The sequence below is a fragment of the Corvus brachyrhynchos genome, unplaced genomic scaffold (assembly GCF_000691975.1).
Source record: "Corvus brachyrhynchos isolate BGI_N302 unplaced genomic scaffold, ASM69197v1 scaffold62, whole genome shotgun sequence".
NCBI classification, from domain to species: Eukaryota; Metazoa; Chordata; class Aves; order Passeriformes; family Corvidae; genus Corvus; species Corvus brachyrhynchos.
Window position 1 is genome coordinate 4,343,852 of NW_008236629.1, and position 12,921 is coordinate 4,356,772.

Here is a 12,921-nt window from a genome sequence, read left to right on the forward strand (position 1 = left end):
GGGGAGCCCCCCTCTCCCCCCCCCCTGCCGCAGCTCCGGCCGCGCTGGAGGCGGGAGAAGAAAAGCCCTCTCATCTTCTCTAGGCTGCCGGGGTGCGGGGGAGGGAAGTCTGCCTCGTCTCCCGGTTCCAAAGCCTGCGAAGAGGCTTTGGGGAAGGGGAGGGGAAAATCCCTCCTAACTGCGCGGAGTCCTTGAGGCGGCTGTCCTGCCCGTTCTTTGTCCAGAGGCCTTTCCAAGGAGGGAACGACTTACACTGAACCGGAGATAAACCGCTTTCCCTTGGAAGCAGAGCGTAGCTCCCTGTGCTCGCGGCTCGGCGGGGCACGGTCGGGCCGCTGTCCCTGGAGCTGCCGCCTGAAAGCTGGAACGACGCATCCAGTGTACGATGTAGGCGTGCGTGTTAGACGGGAGCTGAGCCGTCGTGAAACTAATTTACCAGCCTTCTGGGAGGTAGTGCTGACAGTTTATTGGGAATATGTTAGTGTCTGGTTTTGCCCAGGGTTAGTCGTACCTCACACCGGGGTGTCCTACATGTGTGGTGTTACGACATTAGCTTTCGGCAGATACGCTGTTCCTTTCTGTTCCTCCTCTCTGAAAGGATCTAGTAGTCATTGACAGTATGATACTGCTTTTGGTGAAACGAGGGTTTTTTAAAAAAACAATAAATTTGCACTGCTGTACTTTTTTATGTAGAAACAGCTACTCTTTTTTTTTTTTATCTATGCAGTCTTGTAGAAAGAACAGCAAGGTGAATTACTGCTAATCTTGAAAAATTGTACTGCTGTCAGTTATCTTATGACAGTAATATGATATGGTCATCAGTTTTATTCATTAAAGTGCCTTATTTGTCTTTATCATAACTGCCTAGTCTTCCTTGAATGTTTTAAAGGAGCTACATCTCACCCTTAGAATGTTACTCTTCTAGATGTCTTGTTCTAGAATTTCCCAGGTACTCCTGTATAATCTCTTTGCAATCTTTTGTTTCCTAAACTTGATTGAAGCCTGACCAGTGGAAAGGCATATGATGATTTATCTCATGCAAGTTTAGGTTTCTGGGCCTCAGGTTTTGGGGTTTTTTTTTAATATGTTCCTAGTGTTGTTGTACATGCTTTTCTTCCTTACCCACTTTAGAGATTTAAATGTTTTCAAATGAATGAAATATGCAATTATGCATATTAAGCAGCCATTCACAGCTGGGGGTGTTGATATGGTACATGCCAGCCTTTCTTAATTCTCTCCAGGGAGGAAGATAGAATTCTACTTGTTTCCATATATGCAACTGCATTGCAAATGAATAGCCACTAAATGGTGCTAAAGGATTGGGAACCACTTTTTTCTGTATTGCTGGAGAGAACAGTTCAGTCTTTCTGTTTGAACAAGCAGTAAAATATTCAAGGTTGTTTCATGTGGGTAAGAAAATAAAGTGGGCTGTTGCCAGTCTTATACTTGCATTTTCTGGTTTGTGATGCTGCTTACTTGGCGCGCAGTTAAAAGTTCTGATTGCTATTTAGTTTTCCAGATGAAACAGAATTCATCCTGTCTGTTACGGTAAATACTCTGCTAGAACATAGATATCTCTGGCCCTTTTCAGGATGTTATGGAATTAGCATATTTTCACATTTTGTAACCTGTTGTGAGCAAAACAGCTTTTTAAATCTAAACTGTAGCTGAATACGTAAGGGCTGCTAAGTAATATCTTTTACAAGTGAGAGTATTAATAAATAGTTTGACCAGGCTTTAGATTAAGACTGAGCCACCAAAACTTTGTGGTTCCTTAGCTAGTGAATCATACCCAAAATTACTCTCCATGGTTATCCACCATGCTGGCAAATATGTCAGGTCCTTCAAAATTACATCAAGCACCAACTGCATAGATTTCTGCTCCTAATTTTCCTAATAATCACTACTCTGATGAGTAATGACTCTGATGAGTTTTTTCTTGAGACTCTTCAAAACTTTTTATGGGCCCTTTCCAGCTTTCTTGTAGGCTCCTTCAGGGACTGGGAGGTGCTCTGTGGTCTCCCCGGAGGCTTCACTTCTCCAGGCGTAGACACAGATGTCATATGGATACTCATTCTGTCTTTAATTTTTAACTCGTATTTGTATACCATAGTTCGTGCCATACTTTGCAGGTATTTTTAACCCTTCCTTTTTTCCTGTGAGATCTGCTCCATTTCAGTTCAACAATTGAGATCTCCTTTCTTTTTGTGTTGCACCTCAGAAGAGAACCTGGGTCTGTTTCTTAATGACTTGCTCACAGAGACCAGAAAGCTGCTACAAGGTGCATTCTAACTTTCTTCTATTCTAAGCAAATCCTCAGCCTGTCCTCACAAGTGCTTCAGCCCTTTTCATGGGCCTTCTTGGTGGGTCTTTGCTGGGCTCCCTGAAGTTCATCATTTTTTGTGTACTGTTGGGCCCCAAACCATCGCAGTGTTCGAGGTGTGGTCCAGCAGTTGTTTCCTTTCCTCAGCATACTGTTGGGCCCCAAACCATCGCAGCGTTCCAGGTGTGGTCCAGCAGTTGTTTCCTTTCCTCAGCCCACTGGCTGGATTCTTGTTGATCCAGTGTAGTCTTCTGTTAGGATTCATTGCTGCAAGAGTCCTCTCTGCTCATCCATGTTTTGCTTGCCCTCCAGCTCTGTAGAGATGCAGGCAGTCCTGCCAGTTGTTCTCCAGTCTGTTCTGGTGCCAGGGATTTTTCTGGCCAAAGTACAGGTCTTTGTGCTTGTTGAAATTCATGAGATTCCTGCCAGTGAATTCTTCTGTCTCTCCGGTTGGTACTGCTGTCAATTATACCAGTCATTTCTCCCAAAATTTAATGTGATCCTCAAAACTGGTAAGGATACCTTCTGTCTTCGCCTTTGGTTACTGAGGAAAAATATTAGACACATAAGTTAGTTTCAGTACAGACCTCTTAACAGCTTTACTTTTAACCAACCTTCAGTGTCGTTAACCACTGAATTTCAGCTTCTGAGCTCAGTGCCTCAGCCAGCTTTTCATCCATGCAGTAGTCCACCCAATTCAGATTGTAATGATCCAGCTTTGATACCTTCTGCACTTTCCTTAGTCATACATTCTTGTATTGGAGAAGGCAGATGGCTCATCAGCTTTTTATTCTTTTAAAGCCTTGGTAAAGACTGGCTATTCCTAGTCCCCATTTGGTTTTTTTCCTTCATGTGTCAAGGAATGTCTTCCAGAAGCACTTGCTCCATTAATTTCTTAGTGACTGAGGTGAAGCTGACCTGCCTGTGGTTCCTCACGTCATCCTTCTTGCCCTTTGGAAAGATGGGTATGAGATTTGTCTTTCTCCTGTTATAGGGGAGTTCCTCTAATCTCCATGACCTTTCAAAGGTGTTAGAGAGCAGCCTTGACCAAATATCAGCGCTTTCAGGACCTCTGGATGCTTCCTATCTGGTACCAATTTTTTCTTCAGGGTGCAAAACATAGAATAATAGTTCAAAATTCTGTCTCATTCACTTTTTCTTTCTTAAAGACAGTAAAACTATTTAAAGGAGAATAGTAAGAACTTTTTTGAGTAGTTAGGTGTTTAAAGCTCTTTGATGTTTTGAAGAAGTTTCATGTTAGACTTCCTTGGTAATTGCTAGTGTGGAAACCTTAATTATGGTTCCCTGAGTGTCGGGGTAAATGTTTCTGTAACTTGGGGCATTTGTGGCTGTCCTTGGCTCTGTATCCCTTTCCCTCCTTTACACAGGTGCCAGAACTTGCAGGACCAGTGAGTTAAGCGTTCTGACCACTTCCCTCCCATTCCCTTTACCCCCAACCCTTGTTTCACTTTCTTCTGATCAGGCCTCTACACTGACCCACTTTACAACTCTCTGGCACCATTTCATGTTGCATAAGAAACAGGAAGGTGAGACCGAGACAGCCCCATCCTCAGTTACATCAAATAGCTGTAGAACATCACACCACATTCAGTTTCAAGAAGCTGAGATGCAGTTTTTATACCTGCAGTACTCTGCTTTGAAGATCCACAAAACTACCTCTTAGGTGGTTGTAGCAGATGGGAAGGGCAATATTATTCTGTTTATAGATAATCCATATTTTTGATAAGCAATGCTGTCAATAAAGTTTATTAGGAAGTGATTATAAGACAGTCTTATTTTTTAATGACTGCCTGGTCAACATTTGTCTTCTGAATTGTGTCTGTCCTATCCCTGTCCTGTTCCTAAATGGAATTAATTTTTTGTTCTGCAGCTAGTGACAGAACACGCTTGAATGTCACATTCTTTCTGAAGTGCTCTTATAGTAGAGGGAAGTGCGTTTGTTTCAAAGTGGTTGTGGAGTAGGATCAGTGACACAAGCTTGTCGTATATGTTCTCCTCGCTGTTAAAATAAAGACTGTGGTTGAATTCTGGTTACATAACTTTGTATTTTTAATTCAGGTTGGGAGGTGGCAATTATGTGCCTGCTTTTGAATGTTTTGAGGAAGATGTAAATTGACCTGTTTTCTTTGCAGATAAAAAGATTGAATGATACTGATTTGTCTCCATCAATGTGGAAAATCAGCTGATAATTGGCTTAAGAACATACTGAGTAGTGTATTTCCTTCAATAAGCACCTCTCCTAGATATTTTACAGGCTATATCACCAGGACTTGTGAACCAAATATTAGTCAGAGCTGAACGCAGAAGATGAGTGTGTCCTGTTACTCAGTCTTCCCTTTTGGAGGGGTTTACCACTCAGATCTTTTGAGAACTTAGTAAATACTGGATGGTTTTAGCTTCTATGTATGTCAGTTTTGTAGTTCTAGGATAAGAATGTGGCTTTGTGTGAGGTAACTGAATAACCTAGAATCAGCTTAGCTGCTGTAAGAAAACTTTGGTCTCCTTTATGGACTTCTTCCCCTTTGGACTTCAGTACAGAGACTAGTTTGTTTATTTATTTTGGAGCAGATATTGGCTAATTGATATGAAATAAAATTTAAAAAGCGAAAGCTGTTATTAGACTTCTGTTGTGATTGGCTTAAGTTTTCCAATATCTATGTGAAGATGGTGGAGACAAAAGAGGCTATCCTGTTTTCTGGGAGTTTGACAGAGGGAGCTTGCATAATATGGAAATGGGATTTCAGGGGTGCAGCCATCAGTTCTGACTTTGGGAAATGTTTATGATATCTATTCCTAGAGGTGCTAATAATACCAGATTTTAAACTCTCTGGAGGACCAGGGTTGGAGGGGGACCTGCTGTGTTGTAAATGCCATTTCCTTGCTAATTCTGGGGCCATTTCAAATCTTGCCTAAATGGATTATGTTTTATTTTAAAATGATGCATATTCCAGTGAGAAGGCTAGTACAACACCATGTCTCATTGCCAGCCAAACTTAAATAAGCTTTCTTTTATTATTAACTTCTAGCTTAGTTTTTTCCCTCTCTGCCCCTGTTTTTTCTTCCCACTTCTTAAAACTTCAGCTTCTTAGGTTTTTAATTGTAAAATTTTAAGGTGCGTGTAAGCAAAACTAATTCCCTTTTTATTCTGCTTCCCAATAGCCCAGCAGCAGGCCTTCAGTGCTTCCTCCTGAACTTTTCAGATAAACTTCCTTTCTGGCATGTGACACCTACTGTTGCTAGGATCCTGAAGCTCTCAGATAATCATACAAAATAGTCATACATGTGATTTGGCAAGAGCTGCAATTTCTGTCTCCAAGATGCAATCTTGACATGCAAATGCTGTCTAATCTTGAAAAGCTATGTCCTTAAGGCCTGTTAACATCTTAAATTATGTTCTGTAGGCATGCATCTGCCAGATACATGATTGAGTAATCTTGCTTGGGATTGCAACATGAGAAATTGCATTGTCTTTTGTCTTGATGAGGTAGACAGTTCTGTATTAAATACATAAACCACTCTATAGACAGCAGAACTGGGGTACATTAACATAACAGAACAAAGCATTCTGGGGGAAGCTTTTCAGTCACCGTAAGCTGGAATGGAACCTAGGACTTATCCCACCATAGGGCTCCTTTCGTTCCTTGTCCAGCGGGCCCACCAGCCTCCACAGAAATCCTGGTTTACAGTCTGTCTTGAGGGTGACTGTGGAAGTGACCTTTCAGATGAAAATGCTGCGCTGTGTCTTGGCACAGGAATGATTGGATACAGCGTGGGTGATGAATAAGTGAAAGAGCTGGATGCCATCAGATACCATACGTGAATGTGATTTAAAACTTAGTGGTTCTGACTTTTGTATGGACTACTTAAATGTTTAGTTGCAGAGCAGCTTTGGCTCTCTGTCGTACTTCTTTTCAGAGGCTTATGTTGGAAATAAGTGTTTTGAAAAGGAGAACATTTGCTACATGAGTTGGCGATTTTGTCATTTAATTAGTTCTTTGTTCATGCTGTCAAAACAAGACTAAATTCTCCTTAATTTGTTACACTTTGATTTATAGTCATCTCTTTCTCATTATTAAAGTTTAAAGTTTTTTTTTTTTTTTCCTCTCTTTCTTTTTTAAGGTATTTGTTGGTGAGCTGCCTCAAGATTTTCTTCGCATTACCCCAACCCAGCAGCAACAGCAAATCCAGCTGGATGCCCAGGCAGCTCAGCAGCTACAGTATGGAGGAGCAATGGGTACAGTAGGAAGACTCAGCATAACCGTAGTACAGGTATAAATGATGCCATCTTTGTACAATTAAGTAATTTTAAATAATTAATGTAAAATTTTTAATTGGTGGACACAAAAAGATTCTATGTTGGAATTTGAATTACTAAATTACTTGTAAAAAGGGAGTAAGTAATTCTTAAAGATTTTATAGCTTCATTTTCCTGTACATCAGCATTTTGTCCAGTTTCATGTTTCATCGCTGCCTGGTGCAGCAATTTCCTGTAAACCTTGCTATTGTAGCACATAATCAAATAAACTTGTGGGGTTTTTTGCAGTGAACAGGTTTCTTTGAAAACTTCTATTCAGGGGCTTCCTGTAGTTCCTGTACTTAATATTGGAAGACATTAGTAATTCTGAGAATATTATAGGGAATTGCAGTTCCCTTATGTATTTTTCCACATCCTTCTCAAAGCTGTTCTCCAGCCAGTTGGTCCAAAGTCCTATTGTCATATATATTGTTTTTCCTTTGTTGAACTTCGAGATTCCTGTCTGCACACTTCTCTTAGCCTGTCAGGGTCCTTCTGAATGGTAGTACAACAGACAGGAGATAGTCTTCTCTACCTATTTAGGAATTGGTGCAGGAATGTTATGGAATCTTGGCTGCCTATTGAGATGTAGCGTTCTGGATAGGAGACTTGCCATGGTATAGTTAACCAACAGAAGATGAAAATCTGGTTGAAGTGTTCTGTATTTAAATATGTGTTGATAAAGCATATCAAACAGCATCCCTTAATTCTGTTACTAATAAACTGATGGAAGATCAGAAAAAGTTTCTGAGGAGATAATTTGTTGCTTTTTTTTCATGCAGATATATTGGGGTGGGGGTGAATTTGTCTAAGCACAGCTGATTATCGCCTTTCTTTTGGTGAAGTTTTTGATAAACTGTCTAATCCCACAATTCCAGAGTATAGTGAGTGCTTAATTTGGATGCCTGCTTTCTTACTTTTAAGTCCACATTTGCAAGAAACAGTTTGAGACCTTTCTCACCAGCTCTATGTATGAATTGATGAACCCGCATGTTCCCTGAAGGAGAAAAGGGCTTTCCAAGCCTGAGGTGCAGCCTTTGTGATAAATGTTACACAGTGCACTGCTTCAACTGTTGGGAATTCTGTAAACATCCTGTAGGTGAGAAATGCCCTGGGGCACCATAGTTTGTCATTTGTCTTACTATAATAAGAGCTATGGGCTGCTTACAGGTCAAAGGAACAGCATATCCAAAAAGCCCAACTTCTGCATGAGCACAGCTGTGTAGCAATGTTCAGTGTCATGTTCAGGACTGTCATCACCTTATTTTGTTCTGGTCTTCTGATGTTATAGCAAAAGTATGTTGGGTCTCTTCTGATTCTATACAGCATCTGTTTTTATAGTAGTGTTAGGACTTAAGTTGTCCCCTGAATTAACTACTAGTAAATGCACAGGCTGAAATAAGTGGTTAATCACGTAGAAACATACCATCTACTATTACTAGTTTACCTCAATTGAACTGCTTTTGCAGGTTATGCTTTTGGATTGTGTGATATTCTTGAAGGTACTGCACTTCTGTATTTCATCCTTTGAAATAACTTAAGTGAAAGAGGACAGTCTACCTATGACATTATACTTGTGATTGTATGTTGGGGATCAGATACCCAGGGAAAAATTGAACTTGTTACAGTGTTCTTGTAATCATGTATCTTGTGCTTTGGTATGAAGTAATTTATTTTAATTACAGCAAAGATGTGTATTTTCTACAATAAATGGGTTAAAAAGATGTTCCTTTTTCAAGGTCTCCCAGACATTTAACGATATTACTGGTTTATGTTTTAATGCTGTTTTTCTTTATTTTTTTTCCTCTTTCCTCTCTGTCACAGAATTTAATCTAGTCGTTTGTTCAATATTTGGTTCTTACTGTGAACTAATAGTAATTAACTTCTCAAATTAATGTCAATATTATGCACTTCCTGGGTTTCTTTTCTTTTCAGGCCAAACTGGCAAAGAATTACGGAATGACGCGCATGGATCCGTATTGTCGAATACGGCTGGGATACGCTGTGTACGAAACTCCAACAGCACATAATGGAGCCAAGAACCCCCGCTGGAACAAAGTTATTCAGTGCACTGTTCCACCGGGTGTGGACTCTTTTTATCTAGAGATATTTGATGAGGTTAGAACTGCTCTATATTTTTTCTACCCCTCCCCATCTCCTGTTTGGACTGAGGTTTAGGTGAAACCTTGCAAAAAAGGATTGAGTTAGCACAGGCAGTTCCTTAGCCATGTTCTCTGGGAGATGACAAAAATTTTTCAGAATTCCAAAAGCAGCAATGCATAAAGCTTTATTCTTCTCCAAGAGTGTCAGAACTGTTACTTGTCCTTTGATAGCTGATAAAGGGGCATTAGCAGGCTTGCCTTCAAAGAAAGAGAAGCAAAAGATATCTGAGTGCTATTTAAGCTCCTCTTGGCTATCAAAATGTCCTGTAGCCTTATATCCTTCACTGTCCCTATGAAAAATAGCCTGTTGTACAATGCTGTTTTACTTGAAAATTCTTCAGTGCTGTTCTAACCTAGGAAGAACTTGGAAGCTTTCCCAAGCTTGGAATTCCTGAGAATAAAACTGTCAATACACACAAAGACTATGTGTAGTCCCTAGGATTTATTAGGCAAAACTAAGAGGCTACAGCCTAGGCTAAAGTTATGGTTTGCTTTTTTTTTTTTCTGCCTCTCTCGCTGTGTGTAGTAAAGCATGACAGTACAGCAGCTGTGTGGTCATTACACAAGTGAGGCTTTTGGATGCTGCTTTGTGGGCTTAGTTAATTGGTTCAAGTGTCTGTTTCATTGCTGTAACAGGGGGGCAGATCAGTACTTCTATCTGCTGGAGTTCACAGCCTATCATAGTAAACAGAAGCTGTTTACGTTCATGTAATGGCCTCTGATATGATGTAATGAGATTCACACAGCCGATGATGATGATAGGATGCTGTATTTCTAGAGCATTCTGCTTCAGGTTTTCAATTTCTTGTTATTAAATATCTGCAGTCAATCTATAGTCCCACTTAGTGTCCTTCATGCTTGTTGGAAAGCAGATGGCCAAAATATTTATTGACACTAGTAGTTTAAAAGGGAATAAAATTAACAAAGTTTAATAGCATAAAACTGAAGTATTAGTCAAGGATAATTTTAAGTTTGGGTTTTTTTCCAGGACACTTAATTTGGTAATATTTTTCAAATTATATTTCAGAGAGCCTTTTCAATGGATGACCGCATTGCTTGGACACACATTACAATTCCTGAGTCTCTGAAACAAGGAAATGTGGAGGATGAATGGTATAGCTTGAGTGGAAGGCAAGGTGATGACAAGGAAGGAATGATTAATCTGGTTATGTCATACACGGTAAGCCGAGTTTGGGATGGGAAGGGAGAAAAGGTTCTTAAGTAGTGGGAGGGAGATATTTTAGACTGAAGTAGATCTGTTGTACCATACTGGGTGTTTGTGTGTATTGACATTTAAAATAATTATACCTAACTTTGGGAATAGCAGTCAAAAATACTTGTAAAGGCAATAAATACTTTGTGGTGAGGTGGAAAATGGGTATTTATCTTGTTTTGCATTACAAAAATTCAGCTTATTCCTGTTGTTGAGGTACACACTGAGAGCAGGTAGTGGGTTGTGCAGCTGCAGTGGGAGCTGCAGGTTGTGCACTGGGTGGGAGACATGGTGGGAGCCCCAGGAAAGGGACCATGACCTATTGCTGACCCTTTGCACCACAAAGGGCAGAGGGACCTATGGCACGGGCCAGGTGACCGGGGACTTGGACACAGCAGGAGCCGAGGACTCAGCAGGGAGACCCCAGACTGTCTAGGTGCAGGGACTGTGAGGGTATAAAAGCCCAGGGATTCCTTTGTTGAGGGTCTGTCCCTAAAGGCACCAGCTCGAGCTGTTTCTGCATTACTGCACCATGATTAAATTGTTTTAAGGATCCAGACATCTGAGACTCTGCCGTGGGAAACCCAGGGTTGGGCTGGTAAGGAAACCCTGTCTGATTGTGTGAGTGTGGGGTGTGCAGGGAACCAAGAGGGGCACCTGTGGGGCACTGGAGCCACCCACTGCAAAGGGGTCTTGGTCTCAGTAGTTACAGACTGGAGCGGCTGCAAGAGTGGCTCCTGGATGGTCAGACAGGAAAGTTTCCTTAACACTGTGCTACTACACGTATAAAAAAGAAATCCTCAGCCAAATGGTCCATTGTCATTCCTAATTTGATAATAATAATTTTTAAAAAGCTTTGTGGACTCTAAGCTTTAAAAATTCATGTCAGTTTAAAAGCAAAGTAACATAAACTCTTCTCTGTCTTAAGTGTTTCTTGGGCAGTTTGAGTGCTCTTTCAAATGACATCTGTGGCGGGAGCACACGTGCAACCTGTGCCGCTGCGGCGCGGACCAACGCTCGCCGGTGCTGCCCAGTCACGCTGCGTGCGGCCCCGCCACAGACATTGTTTTTCATTTCCATTCTTGTTCATTTGGTGCTACTGGTCATGAACTGCAGACTTATGCTGGTTTGTTTAGCAGCTCCTGGAGTGTTCTCATCTGTCACCTTTGTTTCAAGTAGCTGTTGGCTAACGTGTAGCACGTGCAGGCCCGAATGCTTCCTACTGCACTTGTACATCATCAGAAGTTCCAAGCTGCTGTTGAGTGAACAGATGTTCCCTGCTCTTTAAAATTCACATTCTGCCCCAGATCTGAACAGTTGTTCCACTACCCCAGGGAGAAAAGAGTTTATAATTAACCTTGAAAACTGTCACTCTCTGGATGTACTGTACATAATAGTCAATATTTTCAAGGATCAAACTGAACTGAAATATAACTGAAGTTATTGTGGTAGTAAAAGGGAATGGAGTTAATTTGATATTTTGTTTAAAGCACTGGTTTACTTGAAAAAATAATTTATTTAAACTAAAATTTGCTTTGAGGAGCAGTGTACTGCTTTTAAAAGTGAAAAATAAGAATAAAATTCAGATTTTGTCTAATATTTAATTTATGGTGAGTATGTTGTATATTCATTTCACAGGACTAAGGCATGAAAGATGATTAAACCTGTATTTTAAAATAATTCACTTCAATAACAACACTTCACTCTTGCAAAAGGCTAGTTAGACATGTTGTGTTTTTATTGATTCACAGGCAAATTAATTGTCATTTGAAAGATGGTAGTTCAGTTAGTTTGCCAGGGATTTTGTTTACTATAGATTAGCACTCAGCATAGTCATATTGTACTACTGAACATGGATTTGCAATGTAATGGCTTGTTTGCAAACATTTTTAATTCCTGGCATTTTTTTGCTGTTTCCTGAGTTGTTCTAATCTGTGCTTTTTCTGTCAAGTCTTTGCCAGCTGCCATGATGATGCAGCCCCAGCCAGTGGTTCTGATGCCCACTGTATATCAGCAAGGAGTTGGATATGTGCCTATAGCAGGTATGTTTTCTCTCCTTGAAGACTTTAAAACTTCCAGATGAAGGGTTTTGCAGAAATAAATACCAAATTACTCCTCTTTTTGCAGAATGTAAAGGAAGCTTGAAATGATTTTTCCTTAACCACTTTTTCCATGACATATTTTTATGAGAAGAGGGAACAAATTAAGTGCAGGTCTGTCTTCAGTCTTGCACCCTGGAGCTACATGAGTTTTAATAAATGGATTAAAATGCCTATCAAGTTGTGAAGGCTTCTCTTTCTGAGTATTTATTTTAGACTTTGATCACGTCACTGAATTGCTGTCGAGCAGGCTGCACTCTTAATGTGTGCTTACTTAAATGGTGGCAAGTCGAGTGTGAAGCTCTTTGCACTTGAGAAAGTGCCCCAAATGAATTGTGCTGTTGGACTTGCAGCTTCCATAGCCCATAACAGGATTAATTTTTCTGTGGTCTTTGAAGATGCTTTGTTGGAAAGAAACATGCTACACAGCATGTGAAGTATTCACAGCTCAGTGAATTAAAAATGTTAGGGAGCTCTGAGATAGCTCTTTTTGATGTGTTTACATAACTACAGCAGCTGTTGTCAGTGCTTTTTAGTTGGTTCAAAGAGAGATTTGACTTGTAGAGAAAGATGTGTTAACTTAGGTTTTGTAATTTTTCTGTCAGAGATGAAAATTTTAAAGTATGTAAAAAAGCTTGAATTTGTCCTACTTGGGGAACTGATAAATCAATTTCAGTTGAGTTTGTTTCACATACAGCTCCCAGTTTGTTGTATGGATATTTATTCTGTAATAGCTGTACTTTTTAGGGAAAATAAGAGATAAATTTGCATATTTTTAATTTCTTTGTGTGCAAATATATGAATGAAAG

The 12,921-nt window shown here is 40.3% G+C and overlaps 1 protein-coding gene across 1 annotated transcript in view; it reads left to right on the forward strand.

The window, feature by feature from the left end:
• Positions 1 to 2,645: 2,645 nt before the first annotated feature.
• Positions 2,646 to 12,921, forward strand: part of TOLLIP (toll interacting protein) — a 23,109-nt gene continuing 12,833 nt past the window's right edge. Inside the window, exons 1-5 of the mRNA XM_017726571.1 lie at positions 2,646 to 2,776; positions 6,430 to 6,613; positions 8,574 to 8,756; positions 9,828 to 9,980; positions 11,965 to 12,055. Coding sequence (XP_017582060.1) covers positions 2,646 to 2,776; positions 6,430 to 6,613; positions 8,574 to 8,756; positions 9,828 to 9,980; positions 11,965 to 12,055 — 742 coding nt within the window. The remainder of the gene's footprint in view (positions 2,777 to 6,429; positions 6,614 to 8,573; positions 8,757 to 9,827; positions 9,981 to 11,964; positions 12,056 to 12,921) is intronic.